This window comes from Oryza sativa, chromosome 7, assembly GCF_034140825.1.
Source record: "Oryza sativa Japonica Group chromosome 7, ASM3414082v1".
Classification (NCBI taxonomy): domain Eukaryota; kingdom Viridiplantae; phylum Streptophyta; class Magnoliopsida; order Poales; family Poaceae; genus Oryza; species Oryza sativa.
Window position 1 is genome coordinate 21,967,092 of NC_089041.1, and position 19,685 is coordinate 21,986,776.

The 19,685-nt window shown below is 47.8% G+C and overlaps 3 protein-coding genes across 3 annotated transcripts; 1 reads left to right on the forward strand and 2 right to left on the reverse strand.

Annotated features, from left to right (window-relative positions):
- Nucleotides 1–432: 432 nt before the first annotated feature.
- Nucleotides 433–4,833, reverse strand: LOC136357303 (putative F-box/FBD/LRR-repeat protein At3g49030). The gene is made up of 2 exons (XM_066312365.1): nucleotides 3,488–4,833; nucleotides 433–1,120 (listed from the first exon to the last, which is right to left on the reverse strand). Exons 1-2 carry the CDS (start codon nucleotides 4,531–4,533, stop codon nucleotides 796–798), a joined length of 1,371 nt encoding a protein of 456 aa, XP_066168462.1. The 5' UTR covers nucleotides 4,534–4,833; the 3' UTR covers nucleotides 433–795.
- A 3,801-nt stretch (nucleotides 4,834–8,634) lies between these two features.
- On the reverse strand, nucleotides 8,635–12,311 carry LOC9267496 (uncharacterized). The gene is made up of 3 exons (XM_015790854.3): nucleotides 11,069–12,311; nucleotides 10,095–10,277; nucleotides 8,635–9,335 (listed from the first exon to the last, which is right to left on the reverse strand). Exons 1-3 carry the CDS (start codon nucleotides 12,227–12,229, stop codon nucleotides 9,051–9,053), a joined length of 1,629 nt encoding a protein of 542 aa, XP_015646340.2. The 5' UTR covers nucleotides 12,230–12,311; the 3' UTR covers nucleotides 8,635–9,050.
- A 2,634-nt stretch (nucleotides 12,312–14,945) lies between these two features.
- LOC4343532 (pentatricopeptide repeat-containing protein CRP1 homolog, chloroplastic-like) lies at nucleotides 14,946–18,446 on the forward strand. The gene is made up of 5 exons (NM_001422186.1): nucleotides 14,946–16,626; nucleotides 16,985–17,137; nucleotides 17,266–17,337; nucleotides 17,626–17,819; nucleotides 17,916–18,446. The coding sequence occupies exons 1-4, from the start codon at nucleotides 14,977–14,979 to the stop codon at nucleotides 17,734–17,736; spliced, it is 1,986 nt and encodes a 661-aa protein (NP_001409115.1). The 5' UTR covers nucleotides 14,946–14,976; the 3' UTR covers nucleotides 17,737–17,819; nucleotides 17,916–18,446.
- Nucleotides 18,447–19,685: the final 1,239 nt, after the last annotated feature.

Genomic DNA, 19,685 nt, shown 5'->3' on the forward strand with positions numbered 1-19,685 from the left:
GAAGTAGAATGTCTGTTCCGAAGCAAAGATGAAGATAATGACTCCTGGAGTTGACTCATTGGCTGATTAATTGATTTCTTCAGCTTGACATAAAATTTGTCAAATTTTGAGCCTTATATTTGTGTAGCCCCCGACTCTTTGGTTAGTTGGGAAACAACTGAACATAGAGTCGAGAATTATAGCTTCTTGTCGTCGAGTAGTCATTGCTTGATTGAAGATATGTGTTGAAGGTGTCCAAGTAGAAATCCTGAATATTGGAGAGTCATTTGTTGTAGTAAAATATCATGGCATTGCATGCCGAGATGTCGAGGTTCACAAAGACGTCGTGGTTGGTGAAGTAGTAAAACTTGTGAAGTAGCAGCAATAGAGTTTGCCAGTGCCGAAGATAATAAAGATGAAGTCGCTCCACCATGATGACAAAGTTGCATCGCCGTGATGAAGTGAACACGAGTCGGCGGCAACAGAAGCAAACTGGTAGCGAAGACGCGCAGTTGTGAAGATAAAAGCACTAGTCGGCGGCGGCATAACCAGTCGGCAACGGAAGACGATGATGTCCATCAGTAGTGGTAGCTGTATAAACCAGACGTAGAGGTGAGGGCACTAGTCAACAGCAGACGAGACGACCGGCGGTGAAGAAGATAAGGCCAATCAACACTGGCAGAATCATGCAGCCATGGAAGTGAAGAAACCAGTCGGCAGCCATGGCAAACGTAGGCAGCTTGTGTTGAAGATACTGATGCCTATTAGTAGTGACAGCGATGTAGCCAGCCGTGAAGAAGGTAGCATCAGTTGGCGTTATAACAGGCCAGCCGTGCAGGCGGTGACACCAGTCAGCGGCGGATGCGGCGGCCGGTCGGTGAAGACGTAGACGCCCAACAACGGCAGCATAATAAGTCTGCCGTGCAGGCGGAAGCACCAATCGGTAGCGGCGATGGCAAGCCAGTCGGTGAAGACGTAGACGCCCAACAATGGCGGCATAAAGGCCAGCCGTGCAGGCGGAAACACCAGTCGGCAGCGGCGAAGGCAAGCCAGTCGGTGATGTTCTGACTGATCCATTCCTGGAGCGTAAGAGATAAGCCTAAAGCCATGAATCCCTTTTATGCATATCTGGATCTGGATCCTGCAGAACAAACATATAGGATGAGTAGTATCTGATATAAATATAATACTCGAGAAAAAATCAAGTATTTTAAAATATTTATAAATATGTATTTCTCCTCTTGTCAATTTTGATTTCCCCGAGCAGATGACTCATTACGTTTAAACGCTCTGCCCAACTAGTCATAGCCCCCAAGCACTGGGAGTCGACCTAAGCACTTCCCAAACATGCATATGAGTGACATGAGTTCGTCATTAATGGAACAAAGTTTCACGGATCGGAGTTTACTACTCGGGTACTTTTGCAATTATTAAGAGCAGAAAATAAATTTATCTCATCTCTATGCTTTTGATTTATTCCGAATAATACTTAGCACCTTGCGTTACTCGGTCCATCCAACGAGCCCCCGGGTGCTAGGAATCGGCCCAAAGGCAACCATCCATTGGCAAACCAAACGGAAAGCATAGGAAGATAGAACTCCATAACTCGATAGGTACTTTTGTACTCAGATTATGTCGCAAGCAATCAAGATAAATATTATAAAAAAATATGATATAACATCTGTAGCCCCCGACTCACTACTCAATGGAAGACCAATTGGTGTAGTGAGGCAGAGGAAAGGAAAAATATCATATAAAGAATAAAATAAATGATGACTTAGCTTTGTAATATTCCCCTTGGTGATGGCAGAAGTGGCCAATGTGGGAACAAAGTCGTCCATCAATAACAATGAAGACACCAGTCGGCGGCGACGAAGGCGGTCGACGGTGAAAGCGAAGACGCCCAACAGCGGCGGCATAATAGGCCAGCCGTGTAGGCGGAGGCACCAGTCGGCGGCGACGGAGGCAGGCCGGCGGTGAAGATGACGATGCCCATCAACGGTGGTGTGACCAACCGACCGTATAGGCGGGGACACCAGTCGGCGGCGACGGAGGCAGGCCGGTGGTGAAAGCGAAGACGCCCAACAGCGGCGGCATAATAGGCCAGCCGTGTAGGCGGAGGCACCAGTCGGCGGCGACGGAGGCAGGCCGGCGGTGAAGATGACGACGCCCATCAACGGTGGTGTGACCAACCGACCGTATAGGCGGGGACACCAGTCGGCGGCGACGGAGGCAGGCCGGTGGTGAAGTCGTAGACGCCCAACAGCGGCGGCATAATAGGCCAGCCGTGTAGGCGGAGGCACCACTCGGCGGCGACGGAGGCAGGCCGGTGGTGAAGTCGTAGACGCCCAACAGCGGCGGCATAATAGGCCAGCCGTGCAGGCGGAAACACCAGTCGGCGGCGGCGAAGGCCAGCCGGTCGGTGAAGACATGGACGCCCATGAACGGTGGTGTGACCGACCAACCGTATAGGCGATGACACCAGTCGGCGGCGACGGAGGCAGGCCGGCGGTGAAGTCGTTGTTGCTATCAGCAATGGCGGTGGCGAGGACAAGCCGGCGGAGTGGACTCGCGGCCGATCGACCGGAAAGCTGAGACGCCTCGAGTCCATGACCAGCATCAATCGCCTCAATAGTGCCGCGTAGTTATATGCGAACAACAACAAAAAATAGCAAAAAATTAATCTGAGATTAAAAATCAATATGATAAATAATGATAAAAATCAGATTGAGTTTCCCCCTGACTGATTTGGATCAAGTCAGAGAAGAGGAGCTTGAAGAAGTGGTCGACGGAAAGGAAGTGAAAACTCCCAAAGCGAAAACGAAGTCGGCGACTCATGAAATTGATTCCATCGCGCTCGTTGATAGGAAACTCGACGCAACCCCTACCTGGCGCGCCAACTGTCGAAACATGATTTCGGCAATAATAAAAGGGGGTAGCGTACGAGACCTAAAAGTGGATGGATGCGGAGACAAAGGATTTAGACAGGTTCAGGCCCTCTCAATGAGAGGTAATACCCTACTCCTGTTTGGGGATTTGAATCCGCCGAGTGTGTATTGATCTGACGATCAGGTTGTCTCATATGCCCCCTAGAGGGCCTCCTACCCACCTTATATAGGATGGGGGGCAGGATTACAAGATAGAAACCTTAACCAATACGGTATCGGTTTCCTAAATCTACTTTACAATATTATCAAACCAGGACTTTAGGCCGTTCCGTAATATACAAGGAAACGTAACACCCAAGTCATGATCTGTTACATATTACAAAAATATAAGTTATCCCCTATAACTAGTCGGATAACCATGCCGTGTGGGTATGGGGTACCCATAATCTCCACAAATTTCAACGAACAGCAGGAGACCGTCAATGCTTGGACAGAGATTGAGAAGCATCTGACAGCTCCGATTGAAGAAAACGTTCTGCAATCCATAAGGATAAACAGCGGGGGGCAACAACATCTGCAGGCGCGGCATCCTCTTGAAGTAGACCAATCCAGGCTGTTACATATCTAGCCACCGCAGGTCCTCCAGCTCCTCTGCCACAATGCTCACACCCTCCAGATCCTCGAGGAAGCATTCCGTTACAGACAACACCTCGAGCCCTGGAAGCACGGCGTTGAGCCGACGCAACCGCCGCACATTGTACAGAGTCATCTGGGTCAGAGGCGCCAGCCTGAGCGTCAGGGAGGCCAAGCCACTGGAATGGCGAATCTCTAGCCATTCCAAGGACGGGAGCATGGCATCTTCCATGGTGAGTTCGCCATTGAACTGGACGTGCACCAGGTGCAGCTCCCTGAGCTTGGCGAAGACACCCGATGGTGGTAGCGATAGGCCGAGAAACCCCAGGCTCAGCGTTATCTTGGTGACCCTCATGAAGCAGGGCAGCTCGAAGGCGCCCGATTCGTCCACCACCAAGTCCCCAAGCTCCTCGACCAGCTGCTCCACGACGTCCATCTCCTCGTTGAGAATTTCGGACGGAACCGAGGACCTGTTGCGGAAGAAGAGCTCGCCGGTGAGGCGGGGCGCGGCGACGCGGAGCCAGGAGGCCGTGGCGTCCGGCGTGGCGCTGTTGAGGGAGGTGACCTCGAGCAGGCGGATGTCCGTGGCCGTGGAACCATTCCTCGCGCGGGCGGCGAGAACTTCCTGCACGATTCTGGAGTCGGGGGGCTCGTCATACTGCAAGACGATGATGTCGACCAGGGTCCAGAGGTCGAGCCAGCGCCTGGAGAGGACGGCGGTGGTGGCGACGTTGCGGATGTCCCTGAGATGGCCCAGAATTTTGGCGAGGATGTCTTCGTGGAGATCGCTGAGGCGGTCCGCGCCGCCTCCGTCGCCGTGGACGTGGAGACCCAGCGTCAGGGAGAGCGCGGCGCTACTTCCGTCGGCGGCCGGGACGCTCGCCGCAGCGCCATCGCCTTCTCCTCCGCGGTCGCGCCCGTCGTCGTCGCCGTCGATGTCCATGGGAGCGGGGGAGGGGGCTGCGACGTCCGTGGCGCTACCGCCCTCCCCGTCGCTGCCTTCGTCGATGGGGACGAGCACCGCCGGCGCCATGGCCGTCGGCGACTCGGCGTCTTCGGGTTTGATTTGCTTGGGCGAGGGGGGAGGCGAGGCGGGTGGTTTGGGGGATTTGGGTTTTGGAGAGAGGGGGGAGAAGACAGCGAGGAGAACGAATGTTGAAGACGAAGGGAACGGGAAGCGTGTGTGTTGGATTTATCCCCGTCGCTCGTTTGGAAGCAACGGTTGGATGCGAAGCGATCCTTCCCACGAGCGCCATGTGAGGCCATCTCCGACACCTGCCCACGTGTTGAGGTACAGCACCGGACAAGTCAAGGTGGGTCCATATGTCAGTGAAACTGGGAGAAGAAAATGGGTCAATCCCCTAGAGTTGGCTACCAGGTGAGGGGTTGCCAATTTGCCATGATTTATGCCACCCGTATAGGGTTAATTCGTATACCGCAGGGGCTAGGATTAATTGTACGTGTTTGTTTTTTAAGAACAAAAATTCTTCTGTTAATTATTGAGGAGAACATAATCAAAATAGAGGAAACGTTGGCTGTTGTATTTGTCGACTTGCCGTTAGAGCATCTTCAACGCTCTACTTAAATTATGACTCTCCAAACATTTATATAGCCAACTCTCCATCTGATTTGGCAAGTCAAACTCATTATTCACTTCAACAGTCTCTCCATCTACACTCTCAAATATGAGTCTATGATAGTGGGTCCCATATGTCAGCCTCCTTACCCTTCTTCACCCCTCCACACAGCCACCGCTCCCCCCTTTCTCCGTGCCGCCACCACCACCACTTCCTTGGCCGGGAGCAGCAGCAGCAGCTAGCAAAGGCGAGGGTAGCAGAGCTGGAAGTGTGGGTTTGGAGGTGGAGACAACTAGGGGTGGCTAACAAGCCAACTCGACTTGTAAAAACTCGTTAAGTAGACGAGCTAGCTTGGCTCGACTCATTAACATAACGAGTTAAAAATGGAACTCAATTTGACTCGTTAAAAAGTCCGAGTTGACTCATTAAACTCGTTACACCGAAATACATGGTTTAAAATTCACATGCGGTATAATTTGTGATTCTATGACCAAAGATTATAATTGACATGCTATGTATATCATGACTCACAAGATTGTGCTACAATGTATAATTATGAGTTTACGACTTTTATACCTACATGAACAATTAACTTCCATCTTAATGCATCATGAGCTCAATGAGCTAACCGAGTAACTCACGAGCTAGCTCGAGTTGTCTCGTTAAGCAAGCGAGTGAAAGTTCAAACTCAACTCGACTCATTAACGACTCGACTCGAGTCAAGCCGAGTTTTACACGAGTTGAGCTAGGCAGCTACTCATGAGTTTCGAGTTTTTTGTCTACCCCTAGAAACAACCCGTAGATAGCATAGATGATGTGGGGGCAACGACAGCAGCGCGGATTCGGGGAGATGACAGCGGTGACACAGATCCAGGAAGACGATGGCGGCATAAATTTGGGTGGACGACAGCGATGCGGGAGGCGAACGGCATCGACATCGGCAGGAGGCGAACAGAATGGTGGACCTTGGCCAGGTGGCGTGGGACCTCTTGCTCACACCGACAGGGGTGACGAGCGCACCATCGATCTGGCCGGAGCTGAAGTCCCACCGCTCGGCCGCCACCGTTGCCGTAGCCGATGCCACGGAGACTACGCCTGCGGGACCCAAATCCTCCTGGAGCAGTGCCGACAGCACCGTGTCACGTGCTTTCGTCTGCTCACCAGAGATGACACTATCCCTAAGCTTCTGTCGCCGGCCACCGGAGTCTCCCCCTCTACCATGCCGCTGCCAACAACGCCTGTGCCCCCCGCCTCCCTATTGCACTTCGGTGGGAATGAGAGAAGATAGAGAAAAAAAAGTAGTGGGACTCATGAATGGCAAGCGAGATAGGATGGCCAAGTTTGGCCAGGCCGAGGGCACTTTTAGCTAGTAGGATGGCTTAGCAAACTGGATGGCTAGTTTTTTATTGAGCAATTTTTCTCTTGGATGGCCAAAATTTAACTTGAAGAGTTGGAACGGAGAATCTCTCGGAGATGCTCTTACGTGATTTCCCTGATGCTCTTACATGCTTTCCCTGTTGCGCTTACATTTCACGAGGAAGGCGAAACGGTGGCTTCGAGCCTATGAGCCATAACAAATTGGGCCGCCCTGGTACGCATTAGGCCGAGGCCCCGATCGAATAACGTGGTGGGACGTACGGGGCTCGTTAGCTCACACGTACGCGAAACTGGGCGGCTGGTCGCCCGCGTCGGCGTGATTCGTGAACGCGGCTCGGTGGGAGCCGCCGCCGCTGGCGTTGGATTTTCGGCTCCGTCACGCTGGAGGGCGGGGACGTCGTACGTCCGGCTCCCGCAGCCGCAAGAATGGGAGTTGCCAAGATAGTGGTGGCACCGATGGCACGCAACACACAATCCTCGTCGTGGATCCTGCGACGACACGATGATGACGATGACGACACCAGCAAGGATCATCACCTTCACCGCGGACATTCAGCTGGGAACACCGGCAAATAAAGACCATCACCGTGACGTGGACGTTATTTTGCAACACCAGCAGCAGCAACGATGAGTACTACAATGTACTTAAAGCATTATATACTTCCGTTTATGACAGTTGATGGATTATTTGTGAATAAATCTCATGGTTGAAACACGCCTTTTAGTACTATATACTTCCAACGCTTAGTTGGAAAGGCAAGCATTTATCGGTTGGGGGTAGATTGGTGTTGATTAATTCAGTTCTTTCAAGTTTAGCCATGTTTATGATATCTTTTTTTGAGGTGCCGAAAAGGGTTCTTCATAAAATTGATTTTTATAGATCGCGATTCTTTTGGCAAGGAGATGATCATAATAAAAATACAGGCTCACTAGGTGGGATGTTGTTTGTCAACCCAAGGACCAGGGGGGTCTTGGGATTCATAATCTGAAGGTACAAAATAAATGTCTTTTAAGTAAATGGTTGTTTAAGTTAATTAATGAGGAAGGGGTTTGGCATGACTTATTGAAGAGGAAATATCTTTATAATAAGTCTATAACCCAAGTTGACAAGAAACAAGATGATTCCTATTTTTGGTCTGGTCTTATGAATGTTAAAAGTACTTTCTTAAATATGGGTTCTTGGATTGTCAATAATAGGAAACAAATTAGATTTTGGGAGGATAAGTGGCTACGTAACTGGGCTTTTAAGGACAAGTATCCATCTTTGTACGCAATTGCTCGTAGGAAAACATCTTCTATTGCTACTGTAATGGGTTCTGTTTCGCTTAATGTTTTTTTAGAAGAGTTTTAGTTGGTCAGAATCTTGATTGTTGGCATGAATTATGTTCCTCTATAGTACATATTCAATTGAATGATTCGTTTGATACTTTTAGATGGAATTTTCATCAGAATGGGTTGTTCTCGGTGAGGTCTATGTACCTAGCTTTAATTAATAATGGTTATATAGACAGGAATAAGTGCATTTGGAAGCTTAAGATGCCACTTAAGATTAAAATTTTTATGTGGTACTTACTTAAAGGGGTTGTGCTAACTAAGGATAACTTGGCAAGACGTAATTGGAATAGCAGCTTGAGGTGTTCGTTTTGTTTGAAGAATAAGTCTATTCAACATCTCTTTTTCGATTGTCATGTTGCGAAGTTTTTGTGGAGAGCAGTTCAGTTTTCTTTTGGATTTAATCTTCCAGTTAGCGTATCTCATATTTTTGATGGGTGGTTTTTGGAAGTTGATAAGAAAATGAGTAAACTGATACTTGTTGGAGCTTCTGCCATTTGTTGGGCAATATGGCTGAGTAGGAACAATATAGTTTTTGACAAATCACCATCATTTTCCTATATGCAGGTCATTTTCAGAGCAACCCATTGGCTTCAGTTTTGAGCACAACTACAAAGGTGTAAAGATGATGAAGAGTTTCTAAAAGTTGCATGTCGGAAGTTGGAGACTATGGTTATGCAACCTTTTGCCAATTATGGGTGGAAATTTACAAATAGATTTCAATAATTGTAATCTCCTTTGTTAGACTGGATTCTTTATTGTTCCTTGCGGTGTGTTCTATTCAATTAGATCTACACTATGTTTGTCAAACGCTTCTATGTAATAATTGGCTGTAGCTCTTTTGAGTAAAGGCCGGAATATTTATTTATTCCATTATCTAAAAAAAAATACTTCCAACGCTTGAAAAGATCAGTTACATATGCAACTGCAGAACGCCCGACGCAAATCAGAAATGCCATGTACACCCAGTGCATCCGTGGTGGATTACCGGTAAAGCCGTAAAAGCTACAGTGAGCGGGTGCGCCAAACACATTACTTCAGCTCTGACAAACATACGGTAAAGGCATTCCAAATTGCTAACAAATGGTAAATTTGCTTATGAAGACAAATGAACAACGCGTGGCAACTAAGTTCGTTGCAGCCAGCTAGTTTCTCTGTTTCTCTACAGCATAGCAGGATCAAAACTTGTCAGGTGTTTCAAAGATCAGTAGCCAGTAGAGCTCTTCTTACTTCAGTTCGCTACGGTCGCATAGCTCTTCTTGCTTCAGTTACTTCGACTCACTTCCACAGAAGTCCTAAAGCTTGCAAAACTTCGTACATAGGCACGTAGCGACTCTACCCCAAAAGCAGTGGACGAAGGGTGACAGATTATTCTTACAAGGTCAAGGGCTGGTGCTACCCGGACTAAGACCCTCACAAGGTCAAGCTCATGTTGCCTCCCTCTGAAGTTGAGGATCTCTACTTCTCTTAGAGACATCATTGAAATGTCCTTATCTCTCCAGTTTCGTGGCCGGTCACAGAGGCAGTTCGGTGGACAAGCATTTTCAACCTGAAATTACAAGATCAGAACAAAGTACAAGGTGTTAGTGAGATTCATCGTCTGACACGTTGAGTAACCGCGGAAGGCATTTTGTTCGGCACCTAGGAAAAGGAATGATGAAAATTGAAACAACAGTTTTTCCTATGATGATTTTGTTTTTCTAATCAGGTTATAATGCATGTCACATAGGATGGATAATATGTTCACACGATGAAGCATGACTTTCAGTTCTACCAAAACTTTCATGGATCTATTACATCTCTGACAGGCTGGATCATTTGAAAGGACAGTAGGAAACATATTGTCCAAGAGGGCTATGATGATAAGACAAGTAATATGTGAATAGGGTTATCAATTAATTCATATCAAGAGTTAGCTTTTGCTATGTCATAAATAGGCATAATTGATACTACCTATGTCCCGAAATAAGTTCATTTTTCACTCATCCCACACATACCAATACAAAGACCAAGAAACTAGAATATCCCTACTTTATCCAATTCCAATGCAATTATTTCTCACTTTATATACTTCCTATACAATTATTTTTCACTTTCACAAACTTTGATGCAATGATTGCTTAAAAATGAACTTATTTTGGGAGACAAATGGGATGAGCCAAAATGAACTTAACATGGGACGGAGGGAGTAACTTCCTGCCTAAACCAACAGAGCAATTGTAATTACACTTACTCAAGAATTTACTGCAGGTATAGAAATTAGAATGAAAAAACACAGTTGTTCAAAATTCATAGGAAATATGATTACCTGGAAATCTTCTTGGTTTCTCAGGGACAGCTTTGCTATACCAGTGCACATTGTCAGAATATGCAACACACTAGCTCCATAAGCATGCCCTTGTGTTTGTAAATTCAAGGACAAGATCTTAATGTGAGGGAGTTGGGTAATGCCTTCCATTAAAGGCCTAACGCCATGATGGCCACCTTGCTCCTATGAATTTGTAGGAAGTTAACAGAGGTAATCTCAGACAAAATGCAAAACTAACTGGAAAAGAGCAAAGAAATGTTTGACATAAGGCAATACAGTTGAAGAATCAGTAATTTGTTTGCAGACAAGTAATGATCTAGTAATTTGCTGCGGAATAGCTAACTAGAGTCAACATTTTCAGTTTGGAACTTTGGATGCTGCTTTTCAGCCACATGTAATAGAAATTAATATAATCTGAATTCAATTGTAGTGCAAGTGAATTAGATGTATCTGCAGGCTTATGTAAACATGCTCAGCAACCACATAATGGTGAAACAACTGATAATCAATGCCGATCTCTTTGGTAACGACGACTCAGAAACTGCAGCATATCGAGAATGCAAGCATGCATGACTCGCAATTATGCTAGCTCAGTAAACATGAATGCAGCAATTGATCCTTTGTCCAGAAACAAGTATCACTTGAAAATGTGCTGATAAAATTATTTTCCTAAGGTCAAGTATACATAAATTTTGAAGTTCAGTTCAAGATTGTTCTCCTATTCTGCAACTTTCTAACTAGTTGAGGATAATATTGAACTCTCAACAATGCAAAAGTTAGGCCAACAAAAGACTGCAGCTGAATCGAGCACTGAGCCTAAACTCTCATGAGCCTAGATGATCTAAACTTAACAATTGCAAGTTTGCAACAGAAAATTGCATGTTCTGAAGAATAATCATCTGATACTCCACATTGCAGTTCGAGCAATACACAATTGATTACTTGACTGAAACAGAGGAAGAAGAGGCACTCACTGGTTCAATGTCAACCATCAGCACGACACGGTAAATGCTCGGACAGAGATTGAGAAGCATCTGACAGCTCCGATTGAACAAAACCCTCTGCAATCCATAAGGATAAACAGCGGGGGGCACCAACGTCCGCAGGCGCGGCATCCGGTTGAAGTAGACCAATCCAGGCCAGTACAAATCTAGCCACCGCAGCTGCTCCAGCTCCTCTGCCAAAATTCTCACACCCTCCAGATGCACGCGGAAGCATCGGATCACAGACAACACCTCGAGCCCCGGAAGCTCGGCGTTGAGCCGACGCAACCACCGCACATTGTACAGAGTCATCTGGGTCAGAGGCGGCAGCCTGAGCGTCAGGGAGGCCAAGCCACTGGAATGGCGAATATCTAGCCGTTCCAAGGAGGGGAGCATGACATCATCCATGGTGAGTTCGCCATTGAACTGGACGTGCACCAGGTGCAGCTCCCTGAGCTCGGCGAAGACACCCGATGGTGGCAGCGATAGGCCGAGAAACCCCAGGTGCAGCGTTATCTTGGTGACCCTCATGAAGCAGGGCAGCTCGAAGGCGCCCGATTCGTCCACCACCAAGTCCCCAAACTCGTCGACCAGCTGCTCCACGACGACCATCTCCTCGTTGAGAATTTCGAGCGGAACCGAGGACCTGTTGCGGAAGAAGAGCTCGCCGGAGAGGCGGGGCTCGGCGACGCGGAGCCAGGAGGCCGTGGCGTCCGCCGTGGCGCTGTTGAGGGAGGTGACCTCGAGCAGGCGGATGTGCGTGTCCGTGGAACCCTTCCTCGCGTGGGCGGCGAGAACTTCCTGCACGATTCTGGAGTCGGGGGGCTCGTCATACTGCAAGACGATGATGTCGACATGGGTCCAGAGGTCGAGCCAGCGCCTGGAGAGGACGGCGGTGGTGGCGACGTTGCGGATGTCCCTGAGATGGCCCAGAATTTTGGCGAGGATGTCGTTGGAGAGGTCGCTGAGGTGGTCCACGCCGCCTCCGCTCGCCGCAGCGCCATCGCCTTCTCCTCCGCGGTCGCGCCCGTCGTCGTCGCCGTCGATGTCCATGGCGGGGGCGGGGGCGGGGGAGGGGACGTCGACGACCGTGGCGCTACCGGCCTCCCCGTCGCTGCTGTCGTCGATGGGGACGAGCACCGCGGGCGCCATGGCCGTCGGCGACTCGGCGTCCTTGGGTTTGGTTTGCTTGGGGGTGGGGGGAGGCGAGGCGAGGCGAGGCGGGGTTTGGGGGATTTGGGTTTTGGAGAGAGGAGGAGAAGACGGCGAAATGTTGAAGACGAAGGGAACGGGAAGCGTGTGTTGGCTTTATCCCCGTCGCTCGTTTGGAATTAAACGGTGGGATGCGAAGCGGGATCCTTCGCACGAGCGTCGTGTGAGGCCATCTCCGACACCTGCCCACGTGTTGAGGTACACCGCCGGACAAGTCAAGGTGGGTCCATATGTCAGTGAAATTGGGAGAAGAAAAGGGGTAGTATATGCCTAGGACTACTATAGGGTATAAAAAGAAAAGGAAAATTCTGAAGAAAACAAATGGGTGTTGTGCAACGACATAACATTTCTCAACCAACCATGTAGCTCGTGAAAACCGAATACAATGAAACTGGGTTAGTTATCTAATTAGTTCTCCTACAGCCTCTCCAAGGATAGGAAGATAAATGGGAATCGGAAAGACGAGGGAGAAAGGCTATTCTGAGATTCGTGCGGCACAGGTGTCGTGTAGAGGAATCAAGTCCTTCCTACGAGGGTAGGACTTTAGTCCTAAGCAATTTTCTTTCGGACATCGCCGATACTGCCCACGTTTCACGTACACCCGGTTAGCAGATTAGGCCCACATGTCAATGAGACTGGTAAAGAGATGACAGATTGACTGGTAGGGGAATCTAACGCACGGGATTCCATTCCCTACAACTAGACGATGTCCCCATGCTTTGGTGCGAAATATATGAATGAATATCAAATGAATATATGCTAAATGTGGTAGAAATGATGGAAGGATTTGGTTTGAGTTAAAATATTGTGAAAATGATTCAAGGAATGATAATTTAGTATGCTTGCATGTTAAGGTTTGGAATGTAACAAAATATAGATGTAATTGTTATGCTTGAATCAAGTACACTATTCAATTCAAGTTCCTCTATTTCGAAAAAAGCATAGATCCAAATCAAACTGAATGAAGAAGAAACATAGGATTGGATAGATATATGTTGAAATACTGTGAAAATAATATGAGGATGATTTGATATGCTTGCATCTTGAGCTCTTGAAGGTAATAAATTATAGATTAACATATTTGCATGTTAAGATGTAATAATTGTTAGTAGATGATGATGTGGCATGTTTACTTGTTAAGCTTTAGAATGTAGAGGGTTTTTACTTTATAGACGGTATAGATTGGTGTGGACATGGTACTCTTGCTCTTCTTAGGCAATGGAGTTGTCGTCTCGGAGGCACACGGTCACATGTATTATCTCCTACCTAATCTCCATACCTCCCCACCTTTATGGATCTATCCCGTCGCCAGAAGAGCAGGGACCTCCAAGATGGCGGCAATGGTAGCCAACGCCAACCACCAGTCATCAACATTGGAGGGTGGCTATGTCTTGTTGTTGAGGAAGTGGATTTGTAGAGTCAATGGCCTCGACAATATCCACCACTACCGCTGCAAGCCCTCACCACCATTTGTCGTAACCCGCATCTCTCCTATCTAGATGGAGTATGTTGGCGGTCGCCACTCCCCTCCATGGCTAGGTGGCGGTAGTGCTTTGATAGGCTTAATCCCTAGCTCTAGGCTCCATATATGTATCAGGTATGGTACTCACCTAATAGCCAAAAGTATCAAATTTATTACTACACTTGCATCGTATCGTTACAATAAGCTCCCATATAATAGGATCTCATCATTTGATATGCTAAAATAAATAGGGGCTATGTAACAACATACTACTATCGTAAAAGAGGACATATCATGTACACAAAAGTTTGAATGTATTGTTCTCAAAATATCTATTTCTTATCATATACCTATGGAACGAAATTGTTAGGAAAATAAATGCACAACAGAGACAAATTTTTTTACTGGAAAGCCCTTACGGGGAAAAGAAACCATGATGCTGACTGGTAATGATCACTATTGAGGATTTGGATACAAACGCAAAGGATACAATGGACCGTCATTGCGTCACACCATTCCCATACAACTTACATAGGATATATATAAAAGGGAAAATTTAGAAGTCCTGATAGGTAAAGACTTTAAGTCCTAGTAGGAATATAATCCTATAATATAAAGTCCTATTAGTAAAATAATTTGAATATATTGCTACCTGAAATTTGGATAATATATTTAACAGGAATTCTCATAACTTTTTTTAGCGAAGGGATTACTACGTATTTGGATGGTTACCCTATCAAATCTTTGTTAGTGTTAAAATCTAGATAAGTTTTGGCACTACCAATACTTTATGAGGGTAAGTTTGTATTTGTCATATTTGGGTTGCTACCAACATAGAACCAAAAGAAGAAACTATAGTGAAGAATGCTATAGATTGATGCCAAATCTAACCTAAGTTATTAGTTATTACCAATAGATTAACTTCGATCCAAAGCAAGCAAAGTAAATAGTCAAAAAAGACCCTCCCATCTCTTGGGCTTCCGCCTTCCTAGCCAGCCTGCCGTGGAAACCGGCCTGGCCCCGGCCTTTTTCCAACAAAATTCAATCGTGCAATCTCCCCGTCCAGTGTAAACCGGTACGTGACAGCGTGAGGTCCACATGCCAGTTCCAGCCTAGACGCGCCGCGCGGGCGCAGCGCAACAAAAAAAAATCTCAAAACCAGATAAACCCCACGCCCTCCCGCGCCTCCGCCTCCACCACTCGCTCTCCGTCCGTCGCCTCCACCATGCCCGCCTCCTCCCTCCTCCCCCCCACCCTCCTCCCTCACCGCCACCGCCTCCGCCTCCCTCCCGCCGGCTGCTCCACCTCCTCGTCGCCCTCCGCGACCCGCTACGACTTCGACCCGCTCCTGAGCTACCTCTCCACCACCTCCTCCTCGCCGTCCCCGCCGCCGACCTCCGTGCTGCCCGTGACGGAGAGCAGGCTGGCGGCGTCGTACGCGGCCGTCCCCGCGCGGGAGTGGCACGCGCTGCTGCGGGAGCTCGCCGCCACCGACGCGTCCCTGCCGCTCGCCTTCGCGCTGCTCCCGTTCCTCCACCGCCACCGCCTCTGCTTCCCGCTCGACCTGCTGCTGTCGTCGCTCCTCCACTCGCTGTCGGTGTCGGGCCGCCTGCTCCCGCACTCGCTGCTGCTCTCCTTCCCGCCGTCGCTCTCCGACCCGCCGTCGCCGCTGCTGCTCAACTCCCTCCTCGCCGCCTCCGCCGCCGCGTCGCGCCCCGCCGTCGCGCTGCGCCTCCTCGGCCTCCTCCGCGAGCACAGCTTCCTCCCGGACCTCGCCTCCTACTCCCACCTCCTCGCGTCGCTGCTCAACACCCGGGACCCGCCCGACGCCGCGCTCCTCGACCGCCTCCTCGGCGACCTCAGGGAGTCCCGCCTCGAGCCCGACGCGCCCCTCTTCTCCGACCTCATCTCCGCCTTCGCGCGGGCCCGGCTGCCTGACGCCGCGCTCGAGCTCCTCGCCTCCGCGCAGGCCATCGGGCTAACGCCACGCTCCAACGCGGTCACCGCGCTCATCTCCTCCCTCGGGTCCGCAAGGCGCGTCGCCGAGGCTGAGGCTCTGTTCCTCGAGTTCTTCCTTGCCGGGGAGATCAAGCCACGGACGCGTGCCTACAACGCGCTGCTGAAAGGGTATGTGAAGATTGGGTCACTCAAGAATGCCGAGCAAGTGCTCGACGAAATGTCGCAATGCGGAGTTGCGCCTGATGAGGCCACGTACAGCCTACTCGTGGATGCCTATACGAGGGCTGGGCGATGGGAGAGCGCAAGGATACTTCTTAAGGAGATGGAGGCCGATGGAGTCAAACCAAGCTCATATGTGTTCAGCCGGATCCTTGCAGGTTTCCGTGATAGGGGGGAATGGCAAAAGGCATTTGCGGTGCTCCGCGAGATGCATGCGAGTGGGGTTCGCCCTGACCGCCATTTCTACAATGTTATGATAGATACATTTGGGAAGTACAACTGCCTTGGGCATGCCATGGATGCATTTGATCGGATGCGAGAAGAAGGGATTGAGCCGGATGTTGTCACATGGAACACACTTATTGATGCGCACTGTAAGGGAGGACGGCATGACCGTGCCATAGAGCTGTTTGATGAGATGCGTGAAAGCAACTGCCCGCTAGGCACAACCACATATAACATCATGATCAACTTGCTTGGTGAAGAGCAACGATGGGAGGGGGTAGAAGCAATGCTAGCAGAGATGAAGGAACAGGGATTGGTGCCAAACATTATCACATACACTACACTTGTGGATGTATATGGTCGGTCTGGCAGGTTCAAGGAGGCAGTTGATTGCATTGAGGCAATGAAAGCGGATGGCCTGAAACCATCACCTACCATGTACCATGCCTTAGTCAATGCATACGCTCAAAGGGTGAGTTCTCTACTGCGCAGTTTCCTAGATGACTTGATAGGTAGGTTAAAGTGAAGCATGCTTTACACTGTCTTTTTAAAATTTTCTTCATGCTAGGCAATACCCCAATCAAGAAATATTTGAACCTATATAATCTAACTTTATATAGTAAGTTACTGATTTGGGAACTAATTGACTTGTGCGTTAGTATACTATAGGATTTGAGCTTATTCTTTTGGGATTGCGTTATTGGTTGCAAGAGTTTTACAAATTAGTGTTGCAGTGTTAACATAATTTTGCCAGATTAAGTGAGCTTAGCAGATTTAAATTAAAACATTGGTTCTCAACTCCTCATGATTCATGCATGGAACTTCTCCAGGGTTTAGCAGACCACGCGTTAAATGTTGTCAAGGCCATGAGAGCAGATGGCCTAGAGGCTAGCACAGTAGTTCTAAACTCCTTGATCAATGCTTTTGGTGAGGATAGAAGGATTGCTGAAGCCTTCTCTGTGTTGCAATTCATGAAGGAAAATGTAAGTAGTTGTGCTGTTCTTTGTTTTGCTGTTTTGTCTTACATCGTATTACCTCTGGATGATCACATTATCTTAGAAATTTATCTGTATCTCATGAAAAGTCATATATTCTGTATTCTGGATTGCAGGGTTTAAGGCCTGATGTTATAACATATACTACACTAATGAAAGCTTTAATCCGTGTTGAGCAGTTTGAAAAGGTATCGTACTCGTGATTTGTGAACCTCTTCTCCAGTTGCAGTTATTAAGTTACATTCAGGCACATCTGCTGAACCTATAAAATTAAACTTGTCTGCTATCATAGCTTTCACTGTACTCTGATAACCAAAACAGCTTCCTTCGTTCTACAGTGTTATAAATCATATAGTTTTCTTTGATTGTCTAGACCTGCAATTTCTGACTGATTTAAAGGTATAAGCCTGCAAGCTCCATAGAAAGCAAGCATGTTCTAAGGTGTTGCACGTTGTGGTTTGTTGATAATGTTACAGGTTCCAGTTATCTATGAAGAAATGATCACATCAGGATGTGCCCCTGATCGAAAAGCTAGAGCAATGCTGCGATCAGCTTTGAGATACATGAAACACATGAGGGTTGCATAGGAAATTTAGACGAAATTACTTATAGCTGATGCCTGACGGGAGAAGAAATGTTTCAGCCGATTTTTCTGAACATTCAATGGAAGGTCAGTGTTTCCCCAATTCTTGCACTTTGTTAGATTTTTTTTCAAGGCAATGGTTTATCTACTTTCTGCTGAGACTTTCTGATGCATATTCCTCAGGTGAATCTCCATCTTCTGGCTTCTGACTCTTCTCTTAAGCAAGTTGAATTAATCGCGAACGCACAATATCTGCCTATTTCTTCCTAATCAGTAAGGATAAGAAAGTGCAATTTGATTGTTTCCACAAGAATGGGGACTTAAGTACAAAGACAAAGGAAAGAGGAGCTTGGCATTAGAATAAATACATGGAATGTCTGTGGCGACCACAAAATTATGGGATGTTTGGAATTGATATTAGCCGATGGTTCCAACCATGGTATTTCCTGACACGATGAAACTGTAACACGGTACTTTTTTCAGGTGATTTCCAAATTGTATTTAGATGTACATTCTTTTAGAATTTGTGAATGGCAATACAAAACATATTAGAAATTTGGAATGTAAGTTTAAGCACATCAAAAAGTAACATCATGTTGACATGTTATTTCCATTGACTGTAAATACGTGGAAGGCTCAAGAGGTTCAGAAAGAGCTGGTAGTTCAGAGAATCAGAAAGGTTCAGAAACGGATGATAATATACTTAACATTAAGAACAGAATTCGTATTTTGAAATGGCTGACACGATAATATTGTTAATTCAGAAGGGAATGTGGGAAATGAGCAAGTTTCACGCATGCTAATCATAAAGAGGTTCAAGCATACCAAAGTTGTGACCGAATAGAACAATTAACAGTGAAGAAATTATGGCGGTGCCACATATTTCAAACAAGATTTACACAGATGCAATGTTAAAATGTTAAGAGCAGACACCCTAAGGGCACCCACAATGGTTATCTATAGGCTCTCTATAAGATATCCATGTCAGCATATTGTCCTACATGGAAGATATTAAATGAAGAGAGAGAGCAAAGCTATCTACTAACTTAGAGATAGTCTATAGAGAAAAACGAGGCAATGCATGAGAGAGCTATAGATACCCATATAGACATGCTATTGAGGTGGTTTACTATTAATCTAGTCTATTGCTGAGATGTACATGTTTTATAGATAGCACCTTACTTTACCATTGCGGGTGCTCTAATGAACGAGATTACGTATCTAACAGCAACAACTGATAATAGCCTGACGATTAATATGGCATACTGATGGAAACTCATTGAGTTTCACTTCTTCCCTATTTGCATCCATATCCAGTCTTTCCTCATATCTATTGGAAGTGCGAAGAACCGCTGATGGACGTAGCGTGACCACCGAAACCTTGCCCTGATATTATCCGCGGCTAACGACGATCCATCATCAACCGCTACCGAAAGGTCTCGTTGACACTGAGGGACGATGACAAGATGAGCCAACTTGTAAGAGCCCGAACGACGATGACACAAGTCATAATTTATGGAGGTCTCCCTGTTACCACTATGAGTAGGGGTGGGCGTTCTGTCTAACCGAAAATTTCGGTCTCGGTCTTCGGTCTTCGGTTTTTCGGTCATTTTGGTTTTTGAAAAGTTAGGACCGAATTTCATCCAAAAAAAGTCAGGACCGATAAATTCGGTCTCGGTCTCGGTCTGACCGAATTTGGAGGAGCTGAGGTGGGGCCGGCTGGAGGCGGCACATGCCGTCGATGCCGATGCGGCGGTGCTTGGTGGGAGTACGGTGTTGCCGACGCGTCGTGGTGGAGGCGGAGGATAGATCCGGTGGCCGGCGGCCCGGCGCGACCGGCGAGGCGGCGTGGGCACGGAGGGCGGAGACGGCACCGGCGATGTGGAGGCGGAGGGTGGAGGGCAAAGGCGGTGGCACGGGATGGATGGGGATGCGGAGGGCGGAGGCGGCGGC